The sequence below is a fragment of the Penicillium taxi genome (genome assembly GCF_028828555.1).
Source record: "Penicillium taxi strain IBT 34144 chromosome Unknown utg000004l_segment0_segment0, whole genome shotgun sequence".
NCBI lineage: Eukaryota > Fungi > Ascomycota > Eurotiomycetes > Eurotiales > Aspergillaceae > Penicillium > Penicillium taxi.
In genome coordinates, this window is record NW_026643206.1 from 4587904 (window position 1) to 4611701 (window position 23798).

The 23798-nt window shown below is 46.4% G+C and overlaps 8 protein-coding genes across 8 annotated transcripts; 2 read left to right on the plus strand and 6 right to left on the minus strand.

Moving 5' to 3' along the window:
- Positions 1-2191: 2191 nt before the first annotated feature.
- aah1 (adenosine deaminase) lies at positions 2192-3262 on the minus strand (the record flags this gene model as incomplete). The annotated part of the gene is made up of 1 exon (XM_057209233.1): positions 2192-3262. The coding sequence occupies one exon, from the start codon at positions 3260-3262 to the stop codon at positions 2192-2194; it is 1071 nt and encodes a 356-aa protein (XP_057063007.1).
- A 386-nt stretch (positions 3263-3648) lies between these two features.
- Positions 3649-4467, minus strand: N7495_006583 (copper homeostasis protein CutC; the record flags this gene model as incomplete). The annotated part of the gene is made up of 2 exons (XM_057209234.1): positions 3649-4315; positions 4367-4467. 2 exons carry the CDS (start codon positions 4465-4467, stop codon positions 3649-3651), a joined length of 768 nt encoding a protein of 255 aa, XP_057063008.1.
- Positions 4468-5054: 587 nt separating this feature from the next.
- N7495_006584 (uncharacterized protein) lies at positions 5055-6357 on the minus strand (the record flags this gene model as incomplete). The annotated part of the gene is made up of 3 exons (XM_057209235.1): positions 5055-5681; positions 5738-6070; positions 6109-6357. The coding sequence occupies 3 exons, from the start codon at positions 6355-6357 to the stop codon at positions 5055-5057; spliced, it is 1209 nt and encodes a 402-aa protein (XP_057063009.1).
- A 608-nt stretch (positions 6358-6965) lies between these two features.
- N7495_006585 (uncharacterized protein) lies at positions 6966-8081 on the plus strand (the record flags this gene model as incomplete). Its single annotated transcript, XM_057209236.1, has 1 exon — positions 6966-8081. One exon carries the CDS (start codon positions 6966-6968, stop codon positions 8079-8081), a length of 1116 nt encoding a protein of 371 aa, XP_057063010.1.
- A 2930-nt stretch (positions 8082-11011) lies between these two features.
- N7495_006586 (uncharacterized protein) lies at positions 11012-11330 on the plus strand (the record flags this gene model as incomplete). The annotated part of the gene is made up of 2 exons (XM_057209237.1): positions 11012-11204; positions 11260-11330. The coding sequence occupies 2 exons, from the start codon at positions 11012-11014 to the stop codon at positions 11328-11330; spliced, it is 264 nt and encodes an 87-aa protein (XP_057063011.1).
- Positions 11331-11682: 352 nt separating this feature from the next.
- On the minus strand, positions 11683-14116 carry N7495_006587 (uncharacterized protein; the record flags this gene model as incomplete). Its single annotated transcript, XM_057209238.1, has 2 exons — positions 11683-13471; positions 13623-14116. The coding sequence occupies 2 exons, from the start codon at positions 14114-14116 to the stop codon at positions 11683-11685; spliced, it is 2283 nt and encodes a 760-aa protein (XP_057063012.1).
- Positions 14117-14922: 806 nt separating this feature from the next.
- Positions 14923-16071, minus strand: N7495_006588 (putative aryl-alcohol dehydrogenase Aad14; the record flags this gene model as incomplete). The annotated part of the gene is made up of 1 exon (XM_057209239.1): positions 14923-16071. The coding sequence occupies one exon, from the start codon at positions 16069-16071 to the stop codon at positions 14923-14925; it is 1149 nt and encodes a 382-aa protein (XP_057063013.1).
- Positions 16072-16484: 413 nt separating this feature from the next.
- Positions 16485-23584, minus strand: N7495_006589 (uncharacterized protein; the record flags this gene model as incomplete). The annotated part of the gene is made up of 3 exons (XM_057209240.1): positions 16485-19901; positions 19928-22996; positions 23048-23584. The coding sequence occupies 3 exons, from the start codon at positions 23582-23584 to the stop codon at positions 16485-16487; spliced, it is 7023 nt and encodes a 2340-aa protein (XP_057063014.1).
- Positions 23585-23798: the final 214 nt, after the last annotated feature.

Here is a 23798-nt window from a genome sequence, read left to right on the forward strand (position 1 = left end):
TAATCGACAATGACCTTTTTTGGACAGACTGTGAAGGCGCGATTGGAAGATTAGACACTGATGATCGAAGCTGACGGACTTCATCTTCCAATTCCTCAAGTCTCCTTCAGGATTAGTTAGCCTTGCTCTTGAATTTCGGGAAAGCCGAGGGACCCACGCGCGCTTATTGACCCTTTTAAATTCAGAATCAATTTGGCAGGTCTGGCCCATTCGACCGCATCTTGTGCAGGGTGTTGTGCCATTTAGTAATTCACATCGAATCTACGATTAATTCAGCTTCAATTCAGGGAGTCGAAGAGTTTGTGTTCAGCGCGGTCGCGTTTCACAACCCCGTTCTCACCTTGGCCTGTCTACATTGCCGGCCTAGAGTACCGTCAGCTCTTGGGTATTGTAGTGAAAATACCGATATACTCACACGCAATTCGCCGGCCACGTCGAGTTGGTGAACTAGTTGAATCGTGGGGCTGCATCATTCTTTAGATCTTTTAAGAATGAAGTTGTGTTATCGACGAACTTCGAACTTCTTCTTCACGATCCACGTGATTTGCAATGAAGTCAAAATTGAAATCTTTCAACCTGGGAAAATTTCACTGATTTCACTATTAAAGTACTTTTTCGAGCCTGAAATTCTTTCGATGAATCAAATGTAAATAGTTATAAGGGAGCTATTAGGGGAAATTAGCACACTACGCATTCTTCCACCTTCAAGTAATTCGATGATTTTCATCCGCACCAAACAGATCACTCCAGTACGCTTACAGTGCTGATGTAAATCATGCCATATCTTCAATATCTGTTTAACATCATTCTATATATCACATGCCTGGCTTAGACCGTAGATTTGCGATAAAGCCATCTAACTTAATCTCATCTACCTAGGTCTAATTTCTTCATCTTGTGTATCTATAAACTGATGAATGTCTATGGGTTCGTGAATAGCTAAATACTGACTTTGTAGATGATCCATATCTTGAATGATATCAGACTGAATTGTTGAACTTCGGAGGTCTTTAGATATAGATACAGATGGTGATCTAGATTGATCTAGTTGAAGTCCTCTCTTAAAGCAATAAGAGATAGTTTGTGTCGCTCGCTTGGCGATATTCGAATATCTTGACTGAGAACGGTGAGCTCCAACGAACCGCTACTCAACACCGTAGACAATCCACCGATCTGGTAGTGGATTCCTACTAGTTGAATATTGCGATTGTTGTGAAGTCTGCTTTTTCATTGATGAAAGAACTAGCTATTTATAGTATATGGGTGCCCCTCTGCCCTGGACGAATGTCAACATTCGTCCGAGACAGAAGAGACGGTGAAGACGGGACATTACTGTCGCGGATGCACATCGCTCAAGGGTGTCGTTTGCGATGAATGCATATCGTTCAAGGATGTCGTGATATACTAATCTAGTTCCCGAGTCACTGTCTCGGCAGAAGCTTTTTCGGCCGAAATACTTTCCGTCTGTTGATGGCCTTGTTTCTCGGCTGTCGCAACAGTTTGGTCGGAAATCCTTACCCCTATGCTTAATTTGCCTATCCGATAGTTTAAAGAATTTTGATTGTTACTAATGGATTAGACTCAGCATCATACTTACCTAGGTATGAACTATATAGCGAACCTACTCTCTTCGTTAATATGCTTCCTATATACGAATAACCCCCTGATCAAGTGGCTGATAACGGCTAGTTATTTTAGAAGCAAGCTATACAATGAAGGTACTGAGTAGCGGTTGATCAGATTCAGCAATCTCGCGAATAGTAGCTTCATAGGCAGAAAATTGTCTAGCTATTATTGTCCTGAAAACTGAGAGTCAAACCAACATAACTACTATTTAAAAGTCTGGCCATCTAAGCTTCTATATTGGGACGCTGCTGAATACATGACTCTTAAGGTCCTCCGTCATTGAAGATTCTTCAAGAATTGATACACCTATACCCTATAACTCGGTCCACTTTTTGGATAGTTCAACCCTTTTCGTACTACTATAACTAGCTAATCAGGTAGTCGCTATTTATATCAGTCAAATTTATCATATTCTATCACAAATTGAAAAAACCATAACATTATGATATGCTCTATATGCTTTTCGATAGAGTCATGTATAAGTTGAAAAGAACATGAAACTCGTATAATGTTGAATCACCGGGTATCGAATAGAAAGATCACTCGCATCACGCTTAAGAAAACTTTAAACAGACAAAGTAAGATGCTTCTTGACATGAACATCAATCTTCTCCAACAACTCCGCCTTGCGCGAGTCTTCAATCCAGCTCTCCTGTACACTATTCTCAGCGATAGTGCGCCACTCGGGGATAGAAAGATTGTGAGCGTCCTGGACAGCACAGTAGTTGTCCAGAATGTAACCGCCGAAGTAGGCAGGGTCGTCGCTGTTAATCGAAAACTTCACACCAGCCTCAAGGAACTTCCTGATAGGAACTTCAGAGACAGATTTCACACAGCGGAGGCGGACGTTTGACAGAGGGCAGACGGTCAGCAGGGTTCCCTGGCGAGCGATACGCTGCATGAGCTCTTCATCCTCGACGAGGCGGATACCGTGATCGATACGTGTGGCGCCGAGCTCAAGGGCAGTGCTGATATATGTCGGGTCACCCTCCTCACCGGCATGGGCAGTAAGGGGGATGTTCTTTTCCCTAGCTAGCGCGTAAATGTCGCGGAACATGTCTTTGGGAGGACCGACTTCGCTAGAAGACCAGCCAAGACCGTGAACGACACCAGATTCAAAGTGTTGAGCATTGATAAGCTGATCATAAACGCTCTTTGCTGAGGCAACAGGCAAGTGTCGAACGAAGCACAGGATTAGCCGTGTGCTGAGGCCTAGCACGCGCTCGGCACGCTTGCAGCCCTCTGAGAAACCACCGACGATAGTCTCGTAGGGGATTCCACGGTCGAGGTGCACCTGCGGGTCAAAGAATACCTCGGCGTGGTGTACACCATCGGCATGGGCGATTTCGAAATAAGACCAGGCAAGGTCAGCAAAGTCCTGCTCGGTGCACAAAACAGCCATGCCCTCAAAGTAAAAGTGGAGGAAATCATCCAGAGAAGAGAAGTGCTCATAGCGAGTAGATAAAGTCTCAACTGATTCAAATGCTGGCTGGACTGCTGGATCAGGCAGACTGATGCCATTACGCTTTGCGAGTTGGAAGATAAGTTCAGGAGACATGCAACCCTCGAGATGAACGTGATGCTCGCATTTGGGGAGTCCCTTTAGGAAAGCATGTAGTAAGTCTTGTTGACACATGGTTGAAATTTAGTAATTGGAGATATAAAAACTGGTGGGAAAAGAGCAACGAACAGAAAAATGTATTTCAAAGATTTCAAATATCAAGGAGCGGGTGAGTGCGGATTTCTGGAACCACGGGGATCTTGCCGAATCAAGTCGAGTTCACCGACAGTTCAGTTCTACTCTCTACAAGTAAGAGAAAGATTAAGATAGTTTAAGAACAATAAACTTTTGCAGATCGGAGGTCGCTAGTCTAAATAAAGAACCTCAAATGCTGAGGCAGTCTTGATTTGACATTAATTTATTGATTTATGCATAATTCCTCCGCACGTGGAAAATTAGAAAAACCCCATTGCCTATTCGTGGCATGATGAATGGATTGTCTAGGCTATATTCCTCCACTTTCAAATTTCCCCAACAAAGTTTTGCCCCTGAATATCTCCTTTGGGAGCTTGCCGTAGCGACTCCCTGAGCTTTCTCACCTCGTTGGCCTCAACAATCTCACTAGAAAGCCCTAGAGCACTGGAGTGAAAAACTCGCCCATGGGTTCTCTGCCACAGAATTCCAACATTGTCAAACCGCACACCACCTCCAATAATAATCTCTGGTCTGACTGTTTCGTCACAAAGACGCGCAAGTGCATCGATACAATCAATAGCCTGTTCTCCAGATGGCCCACTGGTAAGAATTGAAGTAAAGCCACACTCCATTAGCTCCGTTAGCGCGCCACCCCAATGAGCTTCATCGATGCAGTCAAATGCTCGATGGAATGTACATGGCTTCCCACCGGCGAGTTGCACCAGCTCTTTATTTCTGGCAACATCAACCCATGATGCGTCAGAAGTGTCTGATGGGCCTTCGTTGAGAATACCGAAGACAAACCCGTCCGCCCCAGCATTCTTCAGACTCGTCAGAGTAGACTTCATGGTTTCAAAGCTTACATTATCGTAACAAAAGTTCCCAGGCCGCGGTCGGATCATCACATAAATTGGGATCTTGACAAGTGACTTCAGTCTCGCTAATAGCGTTTCATCGGGCGATAGCCCACCAGAAGCGTAATCGTGGCATAATCTGCTGTGATTTAGTATTCCAAGACTTTTTATCAAGGCTCCGAAGACCTACTCAATGCGATCAGCTCCTCCTTTCATAGCATTGATAGCCGATTGCTCATTGAAGCAGGCAATCTCTAAGAGTACCTTCCTGTGAATATTTAAATTGTCCATAGCAGGGATAGTCTGAGTTGATTATAGCAATCAAATTATGGCTTTGGTCTGTCTTTCCAGAGAGTGAAATCTGATGTGGGGCAAGGATGCTTTAAGCTCCGAGGCACAGATCGATAATTAGTGGTGGGGTCGTTTATCAAGTTAGCAATTTCGTTAACTAGTAGTTCACTAATTCTTTACCGGTTCTGGGCTAAACGGCCTAATAATCCAATCCTTGGAGGTCTAAATGGTTACAAGTAGTGTAGAAACGACTCCAAAGGAGAGCTGGGCTCATATTGAATGCAAAAATGATAAGTGCACTGTACATATGTCCAGCTTATGTATTGTGTCCGGAGCTCTGGAGGGCTCAGGACATTACACAAGCAGCATCCCGAGGTTAGCTAGCCATTCAAAATTCATGAAAGGTCACATAAGGAATCAGTATCAATAGCTATTCCCTTGATTCCTTGCCAGAATGGCAAATGACATGGTGTTAAAATTCGAAAAGGCCAAAGATTGCACTCTCTTTCAAAATCGGCTTTCAGTGCTTGAGTAAGTTGCCAAAAACACTGCATAGGAGCGGTAAAAGGCATTAGTTGGGATTGATATCACAAATTCAGTTCTTTTTTGGCCAGAATCAATCTCTTGCACCAGGCGCACCAAGCGCGATGCTCACCACTCTTTTCTCGTTTGAGAAAATCCGTAAGTTCATCCTCGTACTCCGGCACACACGCACCAACCAAGTAGCGGTGCTTTGCTTTTTGTTTGAGCTTCCCGCCAAGCCCTACGGTCTCTTGTCGGAAATATCCTGGCTCATCATGGTCACTCACAGTGAGAGTACTGATATCCGTATCGACCTCGACTTCTTGGGCAGTTAGACAGCCTTCACCGCGCCCACACTTTAAGCCTTCGGAGCCCACCCCGATTCCGGTGCCGAGACCCTCGCCTAGGGAAGTAGAGTATCGCTCTCGCCAAGTCCATATACGTCGGTAGATAGTGTCGTCGCTATGGGTTTGGCCGCATCCATTGCACAGCCACACGACATTCTCGCAAGTACAAATATTTTGTGAGATAGTCGCAGCAATGATGTGTTGAATGCCTTGATCAATTGCCGAGAAATCTTTGTCTGGAATGCAATGTATATGGGAGGAAATAGGTGCAGTGCGGCAGGTTTGACATATACGACGGATGCGTCTTTCAAGGGCAGTTTGGGAAGGGGGCTTGGCTGTACAATTCTATGGTTAGAAACATTAGTAACACTTCATGAAAATGTCAGACAACTCATGCTTACCCTACAGATGATCATACTACACCGTCGACATTCGTCCACCATGTCGCGGGCGCATGCGCGCACTTGCCCGCGCGTCAAGCGACCAGTCTCGGTTCTTCCTCCTCTCCCTATAGATCGCGAAACATGTGTGTCTTCACCTGCGTTCATGGTACCTTCTGCGAACAGGTCGTCTCCGATTATGGGGTACTCGTTTTCACAACGTAGGGTCTCGCGCACTAGCTGGTGCCGGAACTGCGTCAGGTTGGCTTGAAATTGGCGGCATGTAGATGCGAGTGCATGAAGGGTATTCAGGTCAACAGAGCGGGCAATCTCCTTGACAATGCTAGTTAGTCGCTGTTAGTGAATAATTGAAACATGGAGGGTGGCCCCACGTACGGATAGCAGCTCAAGCATGCGGAGAAAGCATTGCGGTTCGGGATATATATCGTGGGGCTTTCGGATTGGGTATGAGTTGCATTGTGGCTGTCATCTAATACGGTTGACAAAGAGGATAGATCGATTGACTTAGCCGTCGCATTGGGCGCAACCATCAACTTGAATGGGAAAGGATTCTCCAAAGATAATGTCGATCCGAGATTCTCGGTGAAGTCATCGCTGTCCAAATCAACAAAAACGACCATTCTGTTAATATTTCGAAGGTACAGTCTCAGACAAGTAGAGTGTCAATAGAGAGTTGCTCAACAACATGAAGGAGTTATTCCGATGACATCGTTCCCCAGTTTGGCTGATAAGATTGATAGGTGCCGACATTGACGCCCGATATACCAGGCAACAAGGCAACGAGGAATACGAGCCATCCGAAAATTCGTATTCAAATATTACCTAGGTATGCATATAAAAGATTGAAATTGGTGATAAGAGTAAGTGTTAACATGCCCAGGTGGGCAACAACATGAAAATCTGAAACCTAGTATGAAGCTCACCTAGTGCCTAATTATAGGTTATAAAGAGACCGAACAATGGTGATTGTTAATAAAGGGCATTGAATGTCTTGATCCTTTTTGGCTGCCCCAGTGTGAGATCTATTGTTGGTAATATATTTCAGTCTAAAAGCCTTCTTTGAATATAAGGTCAAGTGAATCACCATATTCATCCATATCCCGGGTGGAAATATCATAAATAGGCAGTGATCCAGTTCCGTAGCCCATTCGCAATTGACATTCAGGATATGAGCAGCGCCTTAACTTTGGTACAATCTTTCAAATAAATTAAAATTTCATAGCTGGCGATGTCCAAGCTATCATACATCTACGAGGAAAAAGAGGAAGATGAGCTCATAGACCTCCAATCCGGCATGGAAACACTTACAATAACGATTGCTAACGATCTTCAAGAACTAAAGGTGGATATTGGCAAGCTACAGCAGCAGAGGGAGGACATATTAAGACTAATTGAAGCCTCACAACAACCCATGGTACAAGCCAATTTGGACACACCAGCGGCCCATTTTCAAATCTCCCACGCCCTCGCTATGGCTATCAGTTTTATAGGAATTTCCCTTCTTGACCAAGCGATGAGAGAGTGCAAAGGAGCTTTGAAAATTGCTCAAGAGCTTAAACATGAAACAAGTATTGCGAGGTGCTACTATTGGATGGGCCGTATTGAACTCGAGCTCCAGAACTTGCCAGCCGCCCACACATACTTCGATATTGCGAAGCCTTGTGTAATGGATGACCAGAATTCAGAAGGTACAAACTGGGGATTTTATTGGAATCTCACAAAACCCACTCTTAGTGAAGATTTTCGAAAGCGCATGCTGTTCTATCATGATATTGGAGTCCTTGAGGACACAGCAGAAAGTGAGCCAGGGTTGGTGATGGTGAATACTCGGACGTCGATGAAGCGTAAACGTGAAGATAGATGGGAATATGTTCTTCGCAGTCCAACAACTTCTAAAAAGTCCAGATCTCAATCTATCGAAAGGTGTCAAACTCAAAGAGGTAGACCTACAGTGTGGATGGTTGGCGACACCGAAGATCTTCAGAGCCAATTCAGAAAGACTGCGATAAAGAGTGGAAAGGAAAGTTCTTCAAAAACAGACTGGGAGTGGAAAGGAACCTCAAAGAACGGCCATCGGTTTAAGGGAACTCAATTCACATTTCGCAAATACCCAAAGGGTCTATCAAGTCGTACGCGCCCAATGAGTATTTTTGCTGAACTGCCAGATGAGTGTATTATTTCAGCTGACCAATGGAAATTCCTGAACGGCACTTCAAAGGATCTGTGGACTACTATGGATTATCTTGCTGAAGAGAGGATGGATTTGAAAAAGAGGAAAGAGAAGAAGGAAGGACAGACTAGCTCCAGCGGCCACCGGCAGCCACCCAATTTATCATGCAGATGATAGGAACTCTCATCGGTGCTGTCTTCAACTATGTTATGATGAACAGCGTTGTCGCTAATTAGTGAGAGATTCTGCTCTCCGTCGAGGGAATAAAAATTTGGTCTAGTCAACAACCTCAACAATACAATAGTTTGGTAAGTATTCATTCCAACCATTCTAGATATCTTAAATTTGTGTTTCCTACATTATATACTTGTCGGGATACTCAGGTCGTGGGTATCTACAATAGCTTGCTATCGGACTTCAGCTTACGCCGCAAGTGGTCTACTTTTGCGTGTAGTACGTGCGGTAGTTGTAAGTTGTAAGAAGTGGTTGATTATCATGAAACTGCTGCTATGGATATGGTACCTGGAAGTCACATGATAAGCATGTGGCTTCCCACCCGATAAGCGGCGAGTGATCCCATGATAAGCATGAGATGATAGTACCAACAATACTCAAAATTGATTCTTTCAAATAGTATGCTGCATGAGGAGGTCTTGCTCACGAGCTGTTTTCAGACGGCTTCAGTTCACAATGGTGCACTCTTGTGATCATTATTAGTTTCTTCGCCCCTTGTTCTTTTGGCTTCTTCACAAAAAGTTTCCCAAAGATGGCTTTAACATGATTAATATATTTTTATGGTGTACTACTGTTCTTATCTTTGCGTTGGTATCAATTCATCTGATGTTCTTCATTATCAGCTTTACTTCACAATGGTGGCTCAGACGCTACTACCCAAAAATCTTTATCAGATAAAACTGCCTGGTATCTGCCGCTCTAAAATGTGGCACATCTGACATTGTACTCATCTTGTCTTTCGCAATTTTTGGCGCTGCCAGGAAATGTGTTTCGTTCCCTACATACTGTAGAAACAACTCTAATGGTAATTACGACCTTTGTGGACTTGTCATGATTGAGATGAGATAAATTTATAGCTTCAGTTCAAACATGGCGAACCCTGAACCTTGAATTTCTTGGTTACTTAGAAGCTACATAGGTACATAGTGCGGCAAGACCCGTGGACCAGAGCCATGGGTCTCCAGCGTTTGAAAGGTTCGCATGACACGAACAGTGAACCATGAAAATACCTACATCTCTGTTCTATATTCCTAGGTGTAATTCAAACTTAAAAAGAGTTAGTCTGTGTGCCTCCAACCTTTGAAAGTAAGACTTGCAACTTGCGTGGATACTAACATTCAACATCCCATAGACTTAAGCTAAAAAATTCATATCACCAACTTTGAATGAGACTTTTTACAGTTTAACGGGTTTCATGCTGCTGCAAACTAAGCTTCCCGTGTTACACTAACAAGCCTTAAACTGATGAACTGAAAGATTAAAGTTTTATTGACACAGTAGGCTAAAGCAATCGCATTAAATATGAGTAATGATGACGGTACTGGATTCGATCCCACGGCCTGTATGTTGCAGAATTAATCAATTTATAATATCTAGCTACTACTTATGAGAGCCTGGACTGGAGAATTCCAGGAGAACTAGTTGACTTGACTTGACGCAGTACAAGAAATAACAGTGATACAAGAACCCCTGGGAGGACGTCAAACCCCAAAGTATCAAAAGCAATGAATGACGTAAAGCTTCAATCCATGTCCGTTCCATCGGCACCATTTCACGGATTTAATCATGCGGCCTGAGAATACAGCGCACAAGGAGTATTACTACGGCATATTTTTCCTCCTGATTGATAAACGCTGCATCATATCTACGGTTTACACCAGGGAAAAAAATCTCAAGAACCTCAATCTTAAGCTATGAAGTATCACACTATATTCAAACTGGTGGCTCCCTTTGGTGTGATTGTACTGTCATCTATGGCGGCCCCAGTGAGCTCTGTGGGCATATTTCCTTCGAATTCTGTCCAATCAGGCTTACTTGCTGTCGATACGCCGAAACATTGGCGAGGTCCATATATAGTAAAGAGACAAGCAGAGAATGTGGTGACATGCACTCTGACTGGATTCCAGCTTGGAAATTTCTGCAGTGAGTTCCACTTCTTCCCCAGGTGTCTTTTTTGCAAGGATATAATCTGAATGTAGCTATTCCATTAGGCGGAACCACTTGTTCGCTGCAACCGCAGTCATTCCACTTCGACTGTCCTATTGATAGTACTGTGCTCTAGTGAGGAACACAGCCTTAGTCTATCTACACAATCCTATAACATTTCAAGATGGAAATAATTCCCAAGTGATTTTCCTATATCTCTTAGGTACCTGGAATGTTTTAGCCAGCCCTAGACCTCGGGAGCTTGGCTTGACTAAGAAAAGCTAGATGGACAGTGATATTCATATTCCAATGTTCAACTTCAACAATTTGGTAGAGATTCTGTGACTTTAGGTGGTGAACCTTGGAGCGTGTGAAGAAGGTATAACTGCAAAATTTCCAACGTTCCAAGGTTGAAATCAGGCATCAAATATCCCCCGGTTTCCATAAGGTTAAGATCAGTTGCTCTTTAGGTTACAATTCCAGTCACTAGATACTTGAATAACTTTAAATCAGCAAGTATACACCAACTAAATTACCTCATTTCTACTTGAGGAAGGTTTTGGAGCCGATTAAAGATTCCTCAGGTACTTTTAAGTTCCCTACAAATTTGCTGGAAGTGAAAGGTGCCTTTGAACATGAAATGGGTGGCACTGATGTTACCTTTCTATGGATCAGTTTTCACACCGGTGTCTTAATTCACTTCTTGAGAGACCTGTTTAGCTTTATATTCGGCACGAATATAACAGTACCAACCTCCAAATGTTACCCAAAATACCCGTCGCACATTTGATAGGATTCACCTGAAGGGAAAATGCAGTACTTAAGAGACACAAGTGTCCCTCCTCCTGTTGATCTAGCACAGCAAAAGACAGAGCATTTGATCGTCAAGCTATCTTGCCATCTATCAATCCAAATACCCTCAATAAAACGAAGCAATCTTCATCATGCAGCTCCAAAGAATCCTCGCAGCCTTGGTGTCGCTATCCATCGCTGTCTCAGCGGCCCCTTCGCGTCTCGTGGCACCCAATGGCGCCCAGGTCCAGAGTGTGACTGCTATTCTCAAGGGACAGGGAAATGCCGACACCTTGGCTGCTGACCAGAGCATCAGTTGCACTGTTGCCTATACCCTGTCACTCAGTAAGTAGCCATAATTTGGTTGTTTCCGTAAATAGCTACTGATTTGCATGCACAGGCGCTGGTGCTCCTTACACTATTGACCTGGCCAGTCTGGATCTGCAGAACTGCACCTACACCGCCGCATAAGTCACTTCCAAGGTTAAGGCTTGAATCCATCAAATTTACAGGGCTCGTCACTGGCTCGAATGGATTTATAGTCGCAAATTATCAGTCGCTTGGGTGGGGTAGTGGCTAGTCTCATCAGTGAAAATTCCAATGCCTTGAAGCGTATGGGCAGTTACTCAATCTAGGCAGAAGCAATATAACTGATAATTGAAAGTGATCAACTCAAGTGCTATATACCTAGGTATAATAAAGAAACAGTTACATCTCTAGTCAACAGGACGTCAGAGTTTTGTACAATTCTAACTTTAAAAGGCTTCTCAACTTGAAATGGAACAAACCACCGGATATTTGACCTTGCCCATTCTTTCATGCTTTACATAACTGAATGCCACCGCTGCTCTAGTTCTATTATTGTCGCCCATGCATCACCACCAGTAGACTTTAAAAAGCCGGACATCATATCTTGGCCGTATTGAGCTGCAGTGGCCCCATTCTGGGTGTCGTGCCATCCTATGGAACTGTTCCCATACCGATGGTCTGGCCGGTAGCCCCTCACCGCAAGTCCAATATTTTCCATACCCTGATACTCTAATTGAGCAAGGCCGGCCGTCATCGCCTGCTGTTGAGCCATCTTCTGTTTCGCGAACAACATTTCATATACTGGGACTGTGTCACACCATACTTTGATCCGTGCCGTGGCATATGCCATGAAACCATCAAAATCCCCAGTCTCACAAGCGGACTTCCACCGTGATCGCATATTGGGAGAGAAAAAACTACAAAGAGCCTGTAGAGGCTTTCCATCATGCATGGTCTCATCGCGACGTACGATCAAGGAGTCGAAGGGGGACGACGAAATCACCTCCTCGTAGCATTTTTTGCAGGCAGCAATATCAGGAAAGCCCTGGTCAAATCCGTAGAATATTCCAGGGCCTAACTTATCCTTTGAGCAGGGGGGAACGGATGCCCATTTTTCGACGTACGTAGAAAACGCAGACCATACACCCGTATCCAGAGCTTCCGCAAAGCGGAATAAATACTCGGAGGATCGTGGCCCACCGGCTGTGAAATCACAAATTGTGGTACAACCGGGGCTGGCAGGCCTCACTTCAAAATATTTGCCCACTCCCATGGGCTCAGCAATTCCTTTGTAGCAAACCGGACACAGAGCAAATTCGGCTGAAGATCCTTTCAGTGAATACCAAATAACACCTTGAGACCCCTTTGGAGAACAAGGACCGACAGATGCCAGCACCGTCGCTGTTTTCTGGACGAAATATAAGTTCCGAAGCCCCATTGATGTATGCCATGCAACCAATACTGGAATAATTTTGAGACCGCAAGTATACAGCGCCCCAGGGGCTGGGCGTTTATCAAATAGTTCCCAGTCCTGCGCGTATTTAGTCAAACCGGCCTTGTCGTGATAACAGGCCTCACAGGCAAAGGCCCCGGTTCCGCGTAGAAGGAACCATCTTCTGCTGCTCGGTGCGCAGGGCTTCCCGTCACACACCGGCAGGAAGATTCGCATGTTTGCCTCATTTGCCCAAAGATTCCACCCATCATAGACATGCTCATATTTTCGAAGTGCTCTGGCGACAAGTGCCCCAGAGAAGCAACACTTCCAAGTAGTACCAGCAGGCAGAGGATATGGCGTCGGTACAAATTTGTTAGAAAACTTAGAACCTAGTACGTGATCCTCATAGCAGGCTTCGCAAGCCACGAAGCCCTTTGGTGGGTCTGATGTAGGAGAGAAAAACTTGATGCCATCGCCCTGCTTAACACCTTTCCATCCTTTGCAGTCCGGAACTGCCAGTCTTATATTCATAAATTCCGCGAGGGCATTAACGCTTTGGGTCCTCTGAGCATCGGGCCAGAAGTGTAGGAGGATACGGGGTACATTAAAACGACATTTTCCCTCCGAAGACTCTACCTTTTCGAATTGATCTCCCAGGGAGCTTGGTTGAATATGCTTCTGATAACAGAAAGAACATGCAAGTGATTCAGGAGCTGACGGTAATCGATACCAGAAAGCCTTGTAGTCCGTCTGACGCGAGCCAGGACATTCCTGGAGAAACTCATTCGGCGGCCCATCTGGTCTTGGCTCAGATATATGGAGGGGTGGATACTCGACATGATCGAGATCATGATCATCATCCTCGGGCCTCGGCACATAGGGTTGAGAGATATGTCCAATATTAAGATTATCAAGCTGAGATATCACGTTATCAACAGTGTCAGTACAACTATAACTCAAAGAAGTTGCTTGAGTAGATCTTGGAGTATCTTGGGAAACATATAGTGAGTATTGGTGACTTCCAAATTCGTGGCGGGGGTGGCACAAGGGGCGGCCCGGAACTCTTGGAGGCAGCCGCATCTCTTGGTGGAAGCGGAGGCGGAGTAGAGTGGCTAGTATTAGTTTGCCCGCCCTGTTGAATCGGTATGTGGGACACAGGTACAGGCTTTCTCCTAGGTACTCTAGGAGGAAGCGGTGGAGGGTCAGGTTTGGGAGCTGACGATAAATCCGGAGAATGTGGATAGGGAGGGCTTGCAGGTGCTGTACCCGGATGCTGAGGAGACGGTGACGAATTATGACTAGCAAATGGATAGCTAGGGCGTTGATACCCAGTAGGCAATTTAGTAAACGGGGCTGCAGGCCTTTTGTATCCAGCGGGCAAAGTGGTAAAAGGAGCGGCAGGTCGTTGATATCCAGCAGGTAGACCGGTAAATGGATATCGAGGTCTTTCAGGGAGACTTGCGTGCGGGTTTGATCCCATTCGCTGATGTGTTGTGACAGGGGTTGGCGGCATATATGCTATGGCTTGCTCTAAGGATGCAAAATCATACCCCCGACCGGACGAATAGCTCTCTTGATTTTGGGGATGGTGCCTTGTGCTGTCAGGGTGTGGTTGATAGCCTCTTCCATCATTTTGCTGCGACATTTCTCACTCAAATATACCAGAGCGTACTATTTTAGGTACGAAATGCGATTTGTACAATCTGAAAGGTAAAGAGGGGTTGTTTTGTGCGCTTACGGAGAAATACTTATGAGCATAAGTGCTTACTGGAAGAAGCTAGTCTCAGCCACGAGATCCAACAATCCCGTATTTCCGTTTTACTCCGAATGTTGATTGGACTCATACTCCGTACTCTCAGAAGAATTGAGCGGATACATCCTCGCCGAGGTGTTCTTCTGGGATAATAGATATTTGTTTAACACCTGCAGTGAGGCTGATCCATGCGCAGATCTCCCGCAAATCTCCACGATTGCTGTAGCGAGTAAGATGGGCCAAAGCTTGAATAAGCGGGAAGTTTACGTCAGTCTGTGGAGATCGACAGATTCTAAGGATAAAAATAGTTGAGTTCAAGGGGTAGACATGAATAGCAGTTCAGATGAAGGAGTTCATTGAATCTCACAAGGTTAAACAAACAGACAAAGTATGACTAATCATCCACATAAATCTCACTCCCTCCAAGGATTCAGGGTTATCAGAAAATAAAATATATTTCAAGTGTTTTTGTTTTGTTTTGTTTTCTTTCTTTTTTTCGGCGCTATTAGCTTCTATGATTTTCGGAAATTTCGAATTATTACCAAGACTTCTTCTCATGACATAAATTATTCGTATCCAATCGCCTTAGGATATCGCACAAATGCCAACTGCCCCGATGGTGCCAGGGCCATGCTAGTCTTCCCTGAAAGTCCAGGCTCCTCGCCTAGCATGTTCTGGGGGTAGCCCAAATCAAGTGGCTTAACAGCTTCGAGGAAAGCGATCTGTGACTCAGTGAGTCGAATGCTCAGTGCCTTGATATTGTCGTGGAGATGTTGGACCTTACGGCCGCCAACAAGCGGAAACACGTTTGGTGTCTTGCAGAGTACATAGGCCAGCGCAATGGCGGTTACCGATTCAATTCCATGTTCCGCAGCTACCTGCGCCAATGCCTCACTCATGCGCACCTGATCATCGTCTTGATCGGGTCCCATCATTTTTCGTAGTCCCTCTCCACTGGCTGCTCGCTTCTCAAGGGCCGTCTTGGTTTGAAATTTGCCTCCGCCAACGGCATCCCAAGGTGCGAGAGCCATTCCAAATTGCCGCGCCATGGGAATAATTTCGCGTTCAAAGTCTCGGCTCAACACATTCCACCGGCCCTGGTAGATGCTGAAAGGTGTCTTCCCAGTCAGGCGCGCATATGTGTTTGCTGTACTGACAATCCATGCTGGGGTGTTGGAGATTCCCAAATACAGAACCTTGCCTGACTGCACGAGTGCGTGGAGACTATCCATGACCTCTTCGACGGAACTAAGATAGTCCCACCAGTGAACGTACAAAATGTCGATGTAGTCGGTCTGCAGCTTCCGCAGAGAGTCACGTACACTCATGTGCAGGCTGCGCTTATGATTTCCCGCGTGATTGACCGTCTTACCCTTACCCTTTGTGTATGCCTTATACTCGCCTGTGTACTTGGTAGCAATGACCAGCTGGTCGCGGTTGTCGCGTGCCGCCATCCATTCACCGATCCAAGTTTCCGATTCTTCGTTCTGATAGTTGTTCGCTGTGTCGATGAAGTTACCGCCCGCTTCTGTGAACGCATCCAGTAGCTTATATGAAGCTTCTTTGTCCATCGTGCCCATTGCCGATGACCATGCCGAACCGATCGACATCGCTCCAAGTTGCAAAGGGGACACGCGAATCCCTGCTGTCGATGAGAGCACTCTATAACGACCAAGCTCTGTAGGAGGAGCTGGAGCTGGTGCAAAGGCGTCCATGTTGATAAAGGGATTGTTTAGTAAGCTTGGGGGTACCTAGGTGGAGAGGTATTTACGGAAGAGAAAAGTTGGGTCCAGTACCAGGGGAGACCTGCTTTATGTATGGCCCAGTGGAATGATCGTCCTTGGACTTAATTATGGGTAATGAATCAATTGGTGCAATTAAACGAGGTCCACAGTTCATGTTCTTGGTTTTATTGAAGTTTGGTTTCGTGTGGACTCCATGTTACAGCTTCAGATCATCAATCTGTGACCAACTCCACTGAAAAGGTTTCATAACGCAAATCAACGCCTATTTACTGCATTATTGCAAAGAATATTATACTGATTATTATACAGAAAGAGTTCGGTGGTCATTAGAATAAATCCGGTGGAACGACAAAGTTGCATCAGTCATGACTGTCAATATTTGTTCATTTCTTCAACCCTTTCATTCGCTTCGCATTTTTCCACACATTGCCGGATCTCTGGAACACTCTGTCGGCCCTATACTCCATTTTTTTGCCACTCGGGTTGGCAATAAAGCCTGCCTCGACGAGGAACTGAATATTTTTCCGGATTGTTGCCTTGACGTGCTGTTTTTGTGATGGAGTCACCATTCCGGCGTCCTGGAGAGGCTCACCACCTAGACGTCCTTGTAATGTGTCAAAGACTTGCGAAACGGGCCAGAGAGGATGCGAGTTGGCCTCTTTCTGGATTGAGCTTCTCATTGTCTCCAACCAGGTATCATGGTCTACCTTGCGGAGCGGATACTTTAGCTCACTGTGGAAAATTTCCCAGAATTCATGCTCGGTGATACCCTCCGTCATATAAGTCACTGTCTTCATTGAATCCACTGAACAGAAAACTTGCTGGATAATCTCTTCAGCCACACGAGTGCTGCTGGTGACATACATCCACGAGCTGCCATAGTCATCGCTAAATGACTGTACGTCCACTACACCAGATGCCAATCGCCAGACAAAGTCATCAGTGTTGGCTACACCTTCCTCGGGTGTTCCAAGGATGAGTCCAGGCTTGACAAGCGCGAACTGACTAGGGTGCGAAACAGCAAATTGTTTGATCAGAAGCTCGGAGAGGTACTTGGTCTGAGCGTACCCGTTGGCATGCGCGATCTCACGTGCAAGATCCTCGTCACTCTCCCCGATGCGCCAGCGGGAACCACCAGAGACGTATGACATACGAGGGCGAGCGGGAGAATTTATGGCTGCCTTGATTAACTCGGCCGTGGAGTCAACATTTGCTGCCCACAAGATCTCGGTACCTGCATTCCAGTTGACGGCTGCACCCGCGTGGATAATGGCATGGACTAGGCCTTCGTTGGGGCTCTCACCGCTTAGAGAAGCCCACTGTTTCGGCTTCAGACCCAGCTGAGGCAAGCCCAAATTACCAGACCATACTTCCAACTTCGTCAGATAATCGTCAGACCACCACTGTGCACGTATAGCGGCATCCTTTACTCGATTGAAGGCGTCAGATGGACTATCAGCGCGAACGTGAGCAATAACACGGCCAACATCCGGGCGGTTGCATAGTTGGCGTAAAATTTGTGTGCCGAGGAAGCCGGTCGCACCAGTCACGAAGACAGTTTTTTGGTCCTGTTGATTTTTAACAATTTCCTTCACCAAAGCTGCGGCCTCCTTCAATGCGTCAAAGGCGGGCTGTTTTCCTTGGACTGAGCCGGAGAGTTCTGTTTCAATCCAGGCAGCTAAGCCCCGAACGGTCATCTCACCATCAAGAACGCGCACCACATCCACCTTGACCCCATAGGTCTGTTTGATGAAGTTGACCAAGCTGATGACTTGGACAGAATCAATACCCATGGAAGATAGATTAAAGTCATGGCCCTCTAATGTGGTGTCTTCTCGCCTAAGTAAGCTGTTGATCTTCTTGCTAATGGCAATAGCATTTGTCTCGTCGGCCCGGAGAGTGGAAGTGACTGGACCTCCATATTTGATAGCCAGAGTGGGCTTAAATTCAGAAGGAAGCTTTGCCAGCCACTGGTCCACCACCTTTCGGTCGATCTTGGTGGAGGAAGAGCTGGGAATCTTGCGCACCACGATCCAAATCGTAGGGACCATGTGAGCAGGTAAGACCTTTGAGAGGCTCTGACTGAGGTCCCACAACTGGAAGCCTGACCGCGCATATTCATCGCTGGGCACAGCAGTCAGCTCTTCACCTGCCGTGGATGAAAGCCCGAGAATACCAACAAGCTTGTGGGCATAGAGACCGCTCTTGGGGTAGGAGACAACAGCTTGAGATACCTCAGTTGGCAAGGTGAGGTGATATTCAATCTCACCTAATTCAACTCTTTGCCCACGAATCTTAACCTGTGTGTCCTTGCGGCCAATGAACAGAAGAGAGCCGTCTTGGGCGTACTTGACCAGGTCACCAGTTTTATACAAACGGTTACAACGATTGAATGAAAGCCACGAAGGTCGCTGGATAAAAGCAGCGTTGGTCTTTTCTTGGTTGTTGAGGTATTGTCGCGCCAGAATGTTGCCCTCAACAAGCAATTCACCAATGGTACCTATCGGAGCGAGCTTGTTATGGTCCTCGCGGTCAACCACCCAGCTAGCGGAGCCCACGGCAGTACCAATGTTGTTAGGCATTGTACCAGGTAAAACACTCCGGTTCGATGTAGTGCAGACACAGCACTCTGATGGCCCGTATCCATTGACCAACTGGACATAAGGGGTCCATGCGGCCACGTGAGCTGCACTCATAGCCTCGCCGGCGAGAGCTAGCGTCTTGAGTGTTGGGACTGTACTAGGGTCAATGGTGTTGACAAATGACGGAGTAAGTACTGCCCAGGAGACATTCATGCGAGTCATAGCCTCAGCAATATTTCCGCGGCGCTCAGATTCTGAGGGTACACAGACACAGCCACCATGCACCAGTGTGGATAGAATTTCAAGGATACTGGCATCAAAAGTGTATGAAGCAAACTGTAGGACGCGATGACCCATCTGCAACCCCTCCTTGTGAGAGATGGCAGCAGTGCAGAAGGCCCGGTGCTCAATAACGGAACCTTTGGGAGTTCCAGTGGATCCTGATGTGAAAATCACGTATGCAGGATTTGCGCTGGTGACTGGAGTAGGAGGCGGCGAGAGAGTATTGATTTTGGTCAATTTAGGACCAACCACAATGACGTCCTTGACTATCTCATAGCAATTGTTACGCTGTTCTTCTGAACAGAGCATAACGCGGGCATTAACTTCCCTAGCCATCATCTTCATACGGCTTAGGGGCTGGGAAGCGTCCATAGCCACAAAGGCGCCGCCCGCTTTTAGTGTTCCGATCATCGCAACAATGGTCCACATTGATTTCTCGAAGCAGAGCGGAACATAGACATCGAGACCAACGCCGAGTTCAATCAATTGCCCGGCCAACTTGGATGACAGATAGTCTAGCTCGCTATATGTCGCGTTTCCATCCCAAGCACAAATAGCTTGGGCTTCAGGCTCCGATAAAATGTTCTTTGCGATGAGATTGTGAATACAATCATTGACGGTGTCAGGTACGGATCGGTTCCACTGAAGCAGGTCCCCCTTATCCTGAGGGCTGATAATCTCGATTTCAGATAGCTTTCCGGTGGGCAGCGAAGCGAGCTGCTGCAGGACATGCTCAAACTGCGCCACAATGCGCACTACTTCAGGACGCGATATAACCACATTGTCAAAATGAACATGGATTTCAACAGAGCCATCGACAGCCAAGCTACACTCGATAGTCAAGGCCACAGTGCTGAAATTGGCTTTGGGAGCGGAAAAAGGCTGCATAATGCTGTCCTTGGGGACAGAGGTGGCAGGCTGGATGACAAGCAAACTCTGGAAATTGCAAGCGGCAGCGGCACCTCTGTGAGACGCGCAATGTTTTGTAAGCCGTAGTTCTGGGCTGGAGCCATCTCAATTGAGTGCGAGTGAATTTGTTGAAGCCACTCAGCGACAGGCTGTTCCCCATCAACCTGAGCCTTGATAGGTACAGTGGCAATGACAGGGCCGACTATGTCCTCAACACCGGGGATCGGGGCATTTCTTCCGCTCAGAGTGTAGCCAAATACGATCTCAGAAGTATCGCAATAACGAGCTTGAACCAATGACCAGGCAGCACGGATGATTGTTGCCGTCGTGAAATCAGATGGGCCTTTGCGGTCAAGCTGCAGGGTGTGAACAAGCGACTCATTGGCAAGCGGCTGATGAGTCGCAGATGGAAGGGCCGGGAAAGTGGCCATATTCCCTTCAGAGAGCTCCGCGCGCCAGTAATCTGCAGTGGCCTTGCTGTTGTTGTTTTCAATCGTGTGCTGCAAAAAGTCTCTGAATTGAGGACGGGCCGCTGGTGCTTCGCCACTTTTAACGGCCTCAACAAGGTCGTTAAAAATCATCTCCAATGACATTCCGTCGTAAACGGAGTGGTGAATCGTTAACACGAAAGTGTTGGTGGTTGACCCAGAAATAATGCATTGGCGGATGAGGGAGTCGCCCATTTGCATTGGAAGCTTTTCGTCAGATTTAATATAGTCATTTAGGTCTGAGCCATGGACCCACATGATTCCAGCACGGTTGACTACCTGCAAAATGCCGTATTCCTCTGTCTCGACCATTGTAGTCCGAAGAACGTCGTTATTAGCAACAATCAAACCCCAGATTTCCTTGAATCGGTTGACAGTCAGGCTCTGAGGCAGCTCCAAAGTGTGACGAGCAATATAAGAGCCGGGAATCTTATTAGAAAGTGCCATAAGACCGACCTGGAGAGGGCTGCAGGGATAGGCATCCTGAATGAGGTTGTCGGACATACCAGTCAAGCAAACCAAGGTTGAGCGAACAGCATCAAGATCCTTGCTAATAAGCTCAAATGGAACAGCAGCAGATGCAATGGAGGCACAAGCAGACACCATAACCTTCGCCATGTCACTCAAAACAAGATTTTCCAATATCTCACCAACATGAAGCTGGAAACCTTCGGCCCGGCAACGCCGAGTCAAATTCATGGCCTCGATGGAATCACCTCCAAGGTGGAAGAAATTGTCTTCGACGCCAATATCTTCCACTGGGTAATGGAGGATATCACCCCACATCTGTCGCAGGGCTGTCTCGGTCTCTGTGGTCGGCAGGCGGCTTTTGCTAACGTTTCCATTACCGGCGACAGCGGCAAGTTCAACGAGAGAGAGACTATCGCCAAAAGAGACGATGAGACGGCGGTCAGTCTTTCCAGATGCAGTGAGTGGCATGTAAGCCAAGGGAATAAAGACCGATGGAATCATGTACGGTGGTAGCCGTTGGCTGAGCTGCTGGCTCATCTCGGCAGCCAAAGACGTGATTTTTGTCTTATCAACTGGAGCAGAATAAAACGCATGAGGAAGCTCGGCATCAAATCCGCCTTGGCTGGATATAAAGGCTGCAAGAATTTTCTTGCCTCCAGAATGCACTATAGAGACTGCAGTCTTGACTTGATTGTTGATAGTACGCATATGAGCCTCAATCTCGGTCAGCTCAACCCGCTGGCCGCGGATCTTAACCTGTAGGTCCTTGCGGCCGACTAAGTAAACGCGGCCGTCGTCACCGTAGCGGGCCAGATCACCAGTCTTATAGAAGCGGCGGGAGGCAGCAGACTGGCGGGCCCATCTTGGGTTCTCAATATACGCGGCCTTGGTTTTTTCGGAATCTGAGAGGTATCCACGAGCTAATGTAGGACCTTCGATGACGAGCTCTCCGATGGCGCCAATGGGGACCAGCCGGTCATGGTCCTCAACATCAACAAGCCATGAGATGCAACCAGTAGCTCTGCCAATGCAACTCCTATGCGTATTGATCGCCATGGGTTCAACCATCACGACGCTGCATTCGGACGCACCATACATATTAATTAATTGAGTCACTGGCACCCATGCATCAATAATATCTTGCGTCACAGCTTCACCAGCCACGAGGAGAGTTTTCAAGGATGGAATATCCTCATAGTGAAGAGAGCGGACGAAACTTGGAGTGAAGATACACCAATTAACATCGAATGCGCGAATGGCTGGACGGATATCAGTGTATCTGTCATATTCTGATGGAATGCAAAGACATCCGCCAAATATTAATGTAGTAAATATTTCGAATGTGCTGATGATAAACGTGTATGCACCAAATTGGAGGGCGCGAGTATTATTTGAGATGTTCATAGCAGCTGCATGATGTAATGCGCTAGAAGAGACAGAAGCATGGTCATGGACAACACCCTTCGGCTTGCCTGTGGACCCAGATGTAAACATTACAAATGAGATGTCGTTCGCTTGTGAGCGAGATGTGAATTTCACCTCATGAGCAGATTGGATCTGGAAGGGATCAAGCACAATCAATTGTGATGCGAGTCCCTCTAACAGAGCTTTGTTTGACGGCGAAGTAATCACAGTGCGGGCTTCTGATAATATGATGATAGTCTCTAGTCGCTGTCGAGGGTGCTTCGGATCCAGAGGTACCCAAGCAGTGCCAAGCTTCCATAGTGCAATCATGGTAATGACTGTCCATATAGACTTTTCAAAGCAGATTGGGACAAGTTCACCGCGCTGAACACCAATGGACTCGAGATATACAGCTAGCTTATTTGAGGCTTCATTTAACTCACGATATGACATCTCTCCGTCCCATGCAAGGAGCGCAGGAGAATCGGGAGTCTTTTGAGCGACCTCCTCAATCAATTTATCAATGCAGAACTTTTTCTCCAATGGGACAATACGATTCCAAGCTTCGATCTGCAATGTGTCCAGCTCACTCGGGTGACAGATGTTGGAAATCGGCTGAAGCGGATCCATGCATATGCTCTGGAGGTATTCGGTGAATGTAGTGGCAATATATTCAGCTTGAGCACCAGAGACATGAGGCTTGTGGTAGATGAGGTCCAACTTGGACAATGACGAATCAATCTGAACGACGTAGTCGAACTACCATTCATTAGCACTTGAGCTAGGCCTTGGACCAATCCGTTTACTTACATTACATTCATTCACAACTTCAGCCAAAGGTAGCTGAAGCTTATCCTGTGAATTATTAAGCCAAATGGCAGAATTACACGGCTTGGGTTCCAATGTGCAGAGAATGTCTAATGCTTCGGAGACGGAGACCATAGACTTGGCTTGTAGGGAGCCTTGCTCTTGAATCGTGTCGAGGACAGAGACGGTGGATCTGTCTTTCTCTACATGAGCCAAAAAAACAGACATGTCAGTCTGAGACTGCTTTGCCAATCTTGGGTTCATACAAATTCCCGCAAACATGACATTGTCAGTCCCGGAATATGAGTGTAGAACAGCAGTCCAAGCGGCCTTGATAACCTCCAGAGGAGAGATGTCACAATGTTTGCAACATTTCTGGATTAATTTGAAATCCATAGATATATTGAGTTGGCCAACAGTTGACTTGGTCTGCGTTTGCGAAGAGAGACCAGAGGGAAGATGAGACGGTGTTATATCAGTCACCAGCTGAGTCCACAAGTGTCGAAGCCGACTAGCGTCATTGATTATAGTAGACGGCATTTTGAGCAAAGAATAATGAGTATTGGGCGATTGCCAGACAGGTGGCAGTCTCGCAGACTATGAGAGGGAGAAGGAGAAAATGAGAAGTATGAAATGTTGAAGAAGATAGGAAGATGCGAGGACAGGCCCACCATAATATGTGGGTTTTTTCTACATCGGACACACAATACTTCTCCTACTTCTCGATCCAAAGATGTGCTAAGTGTATACACAG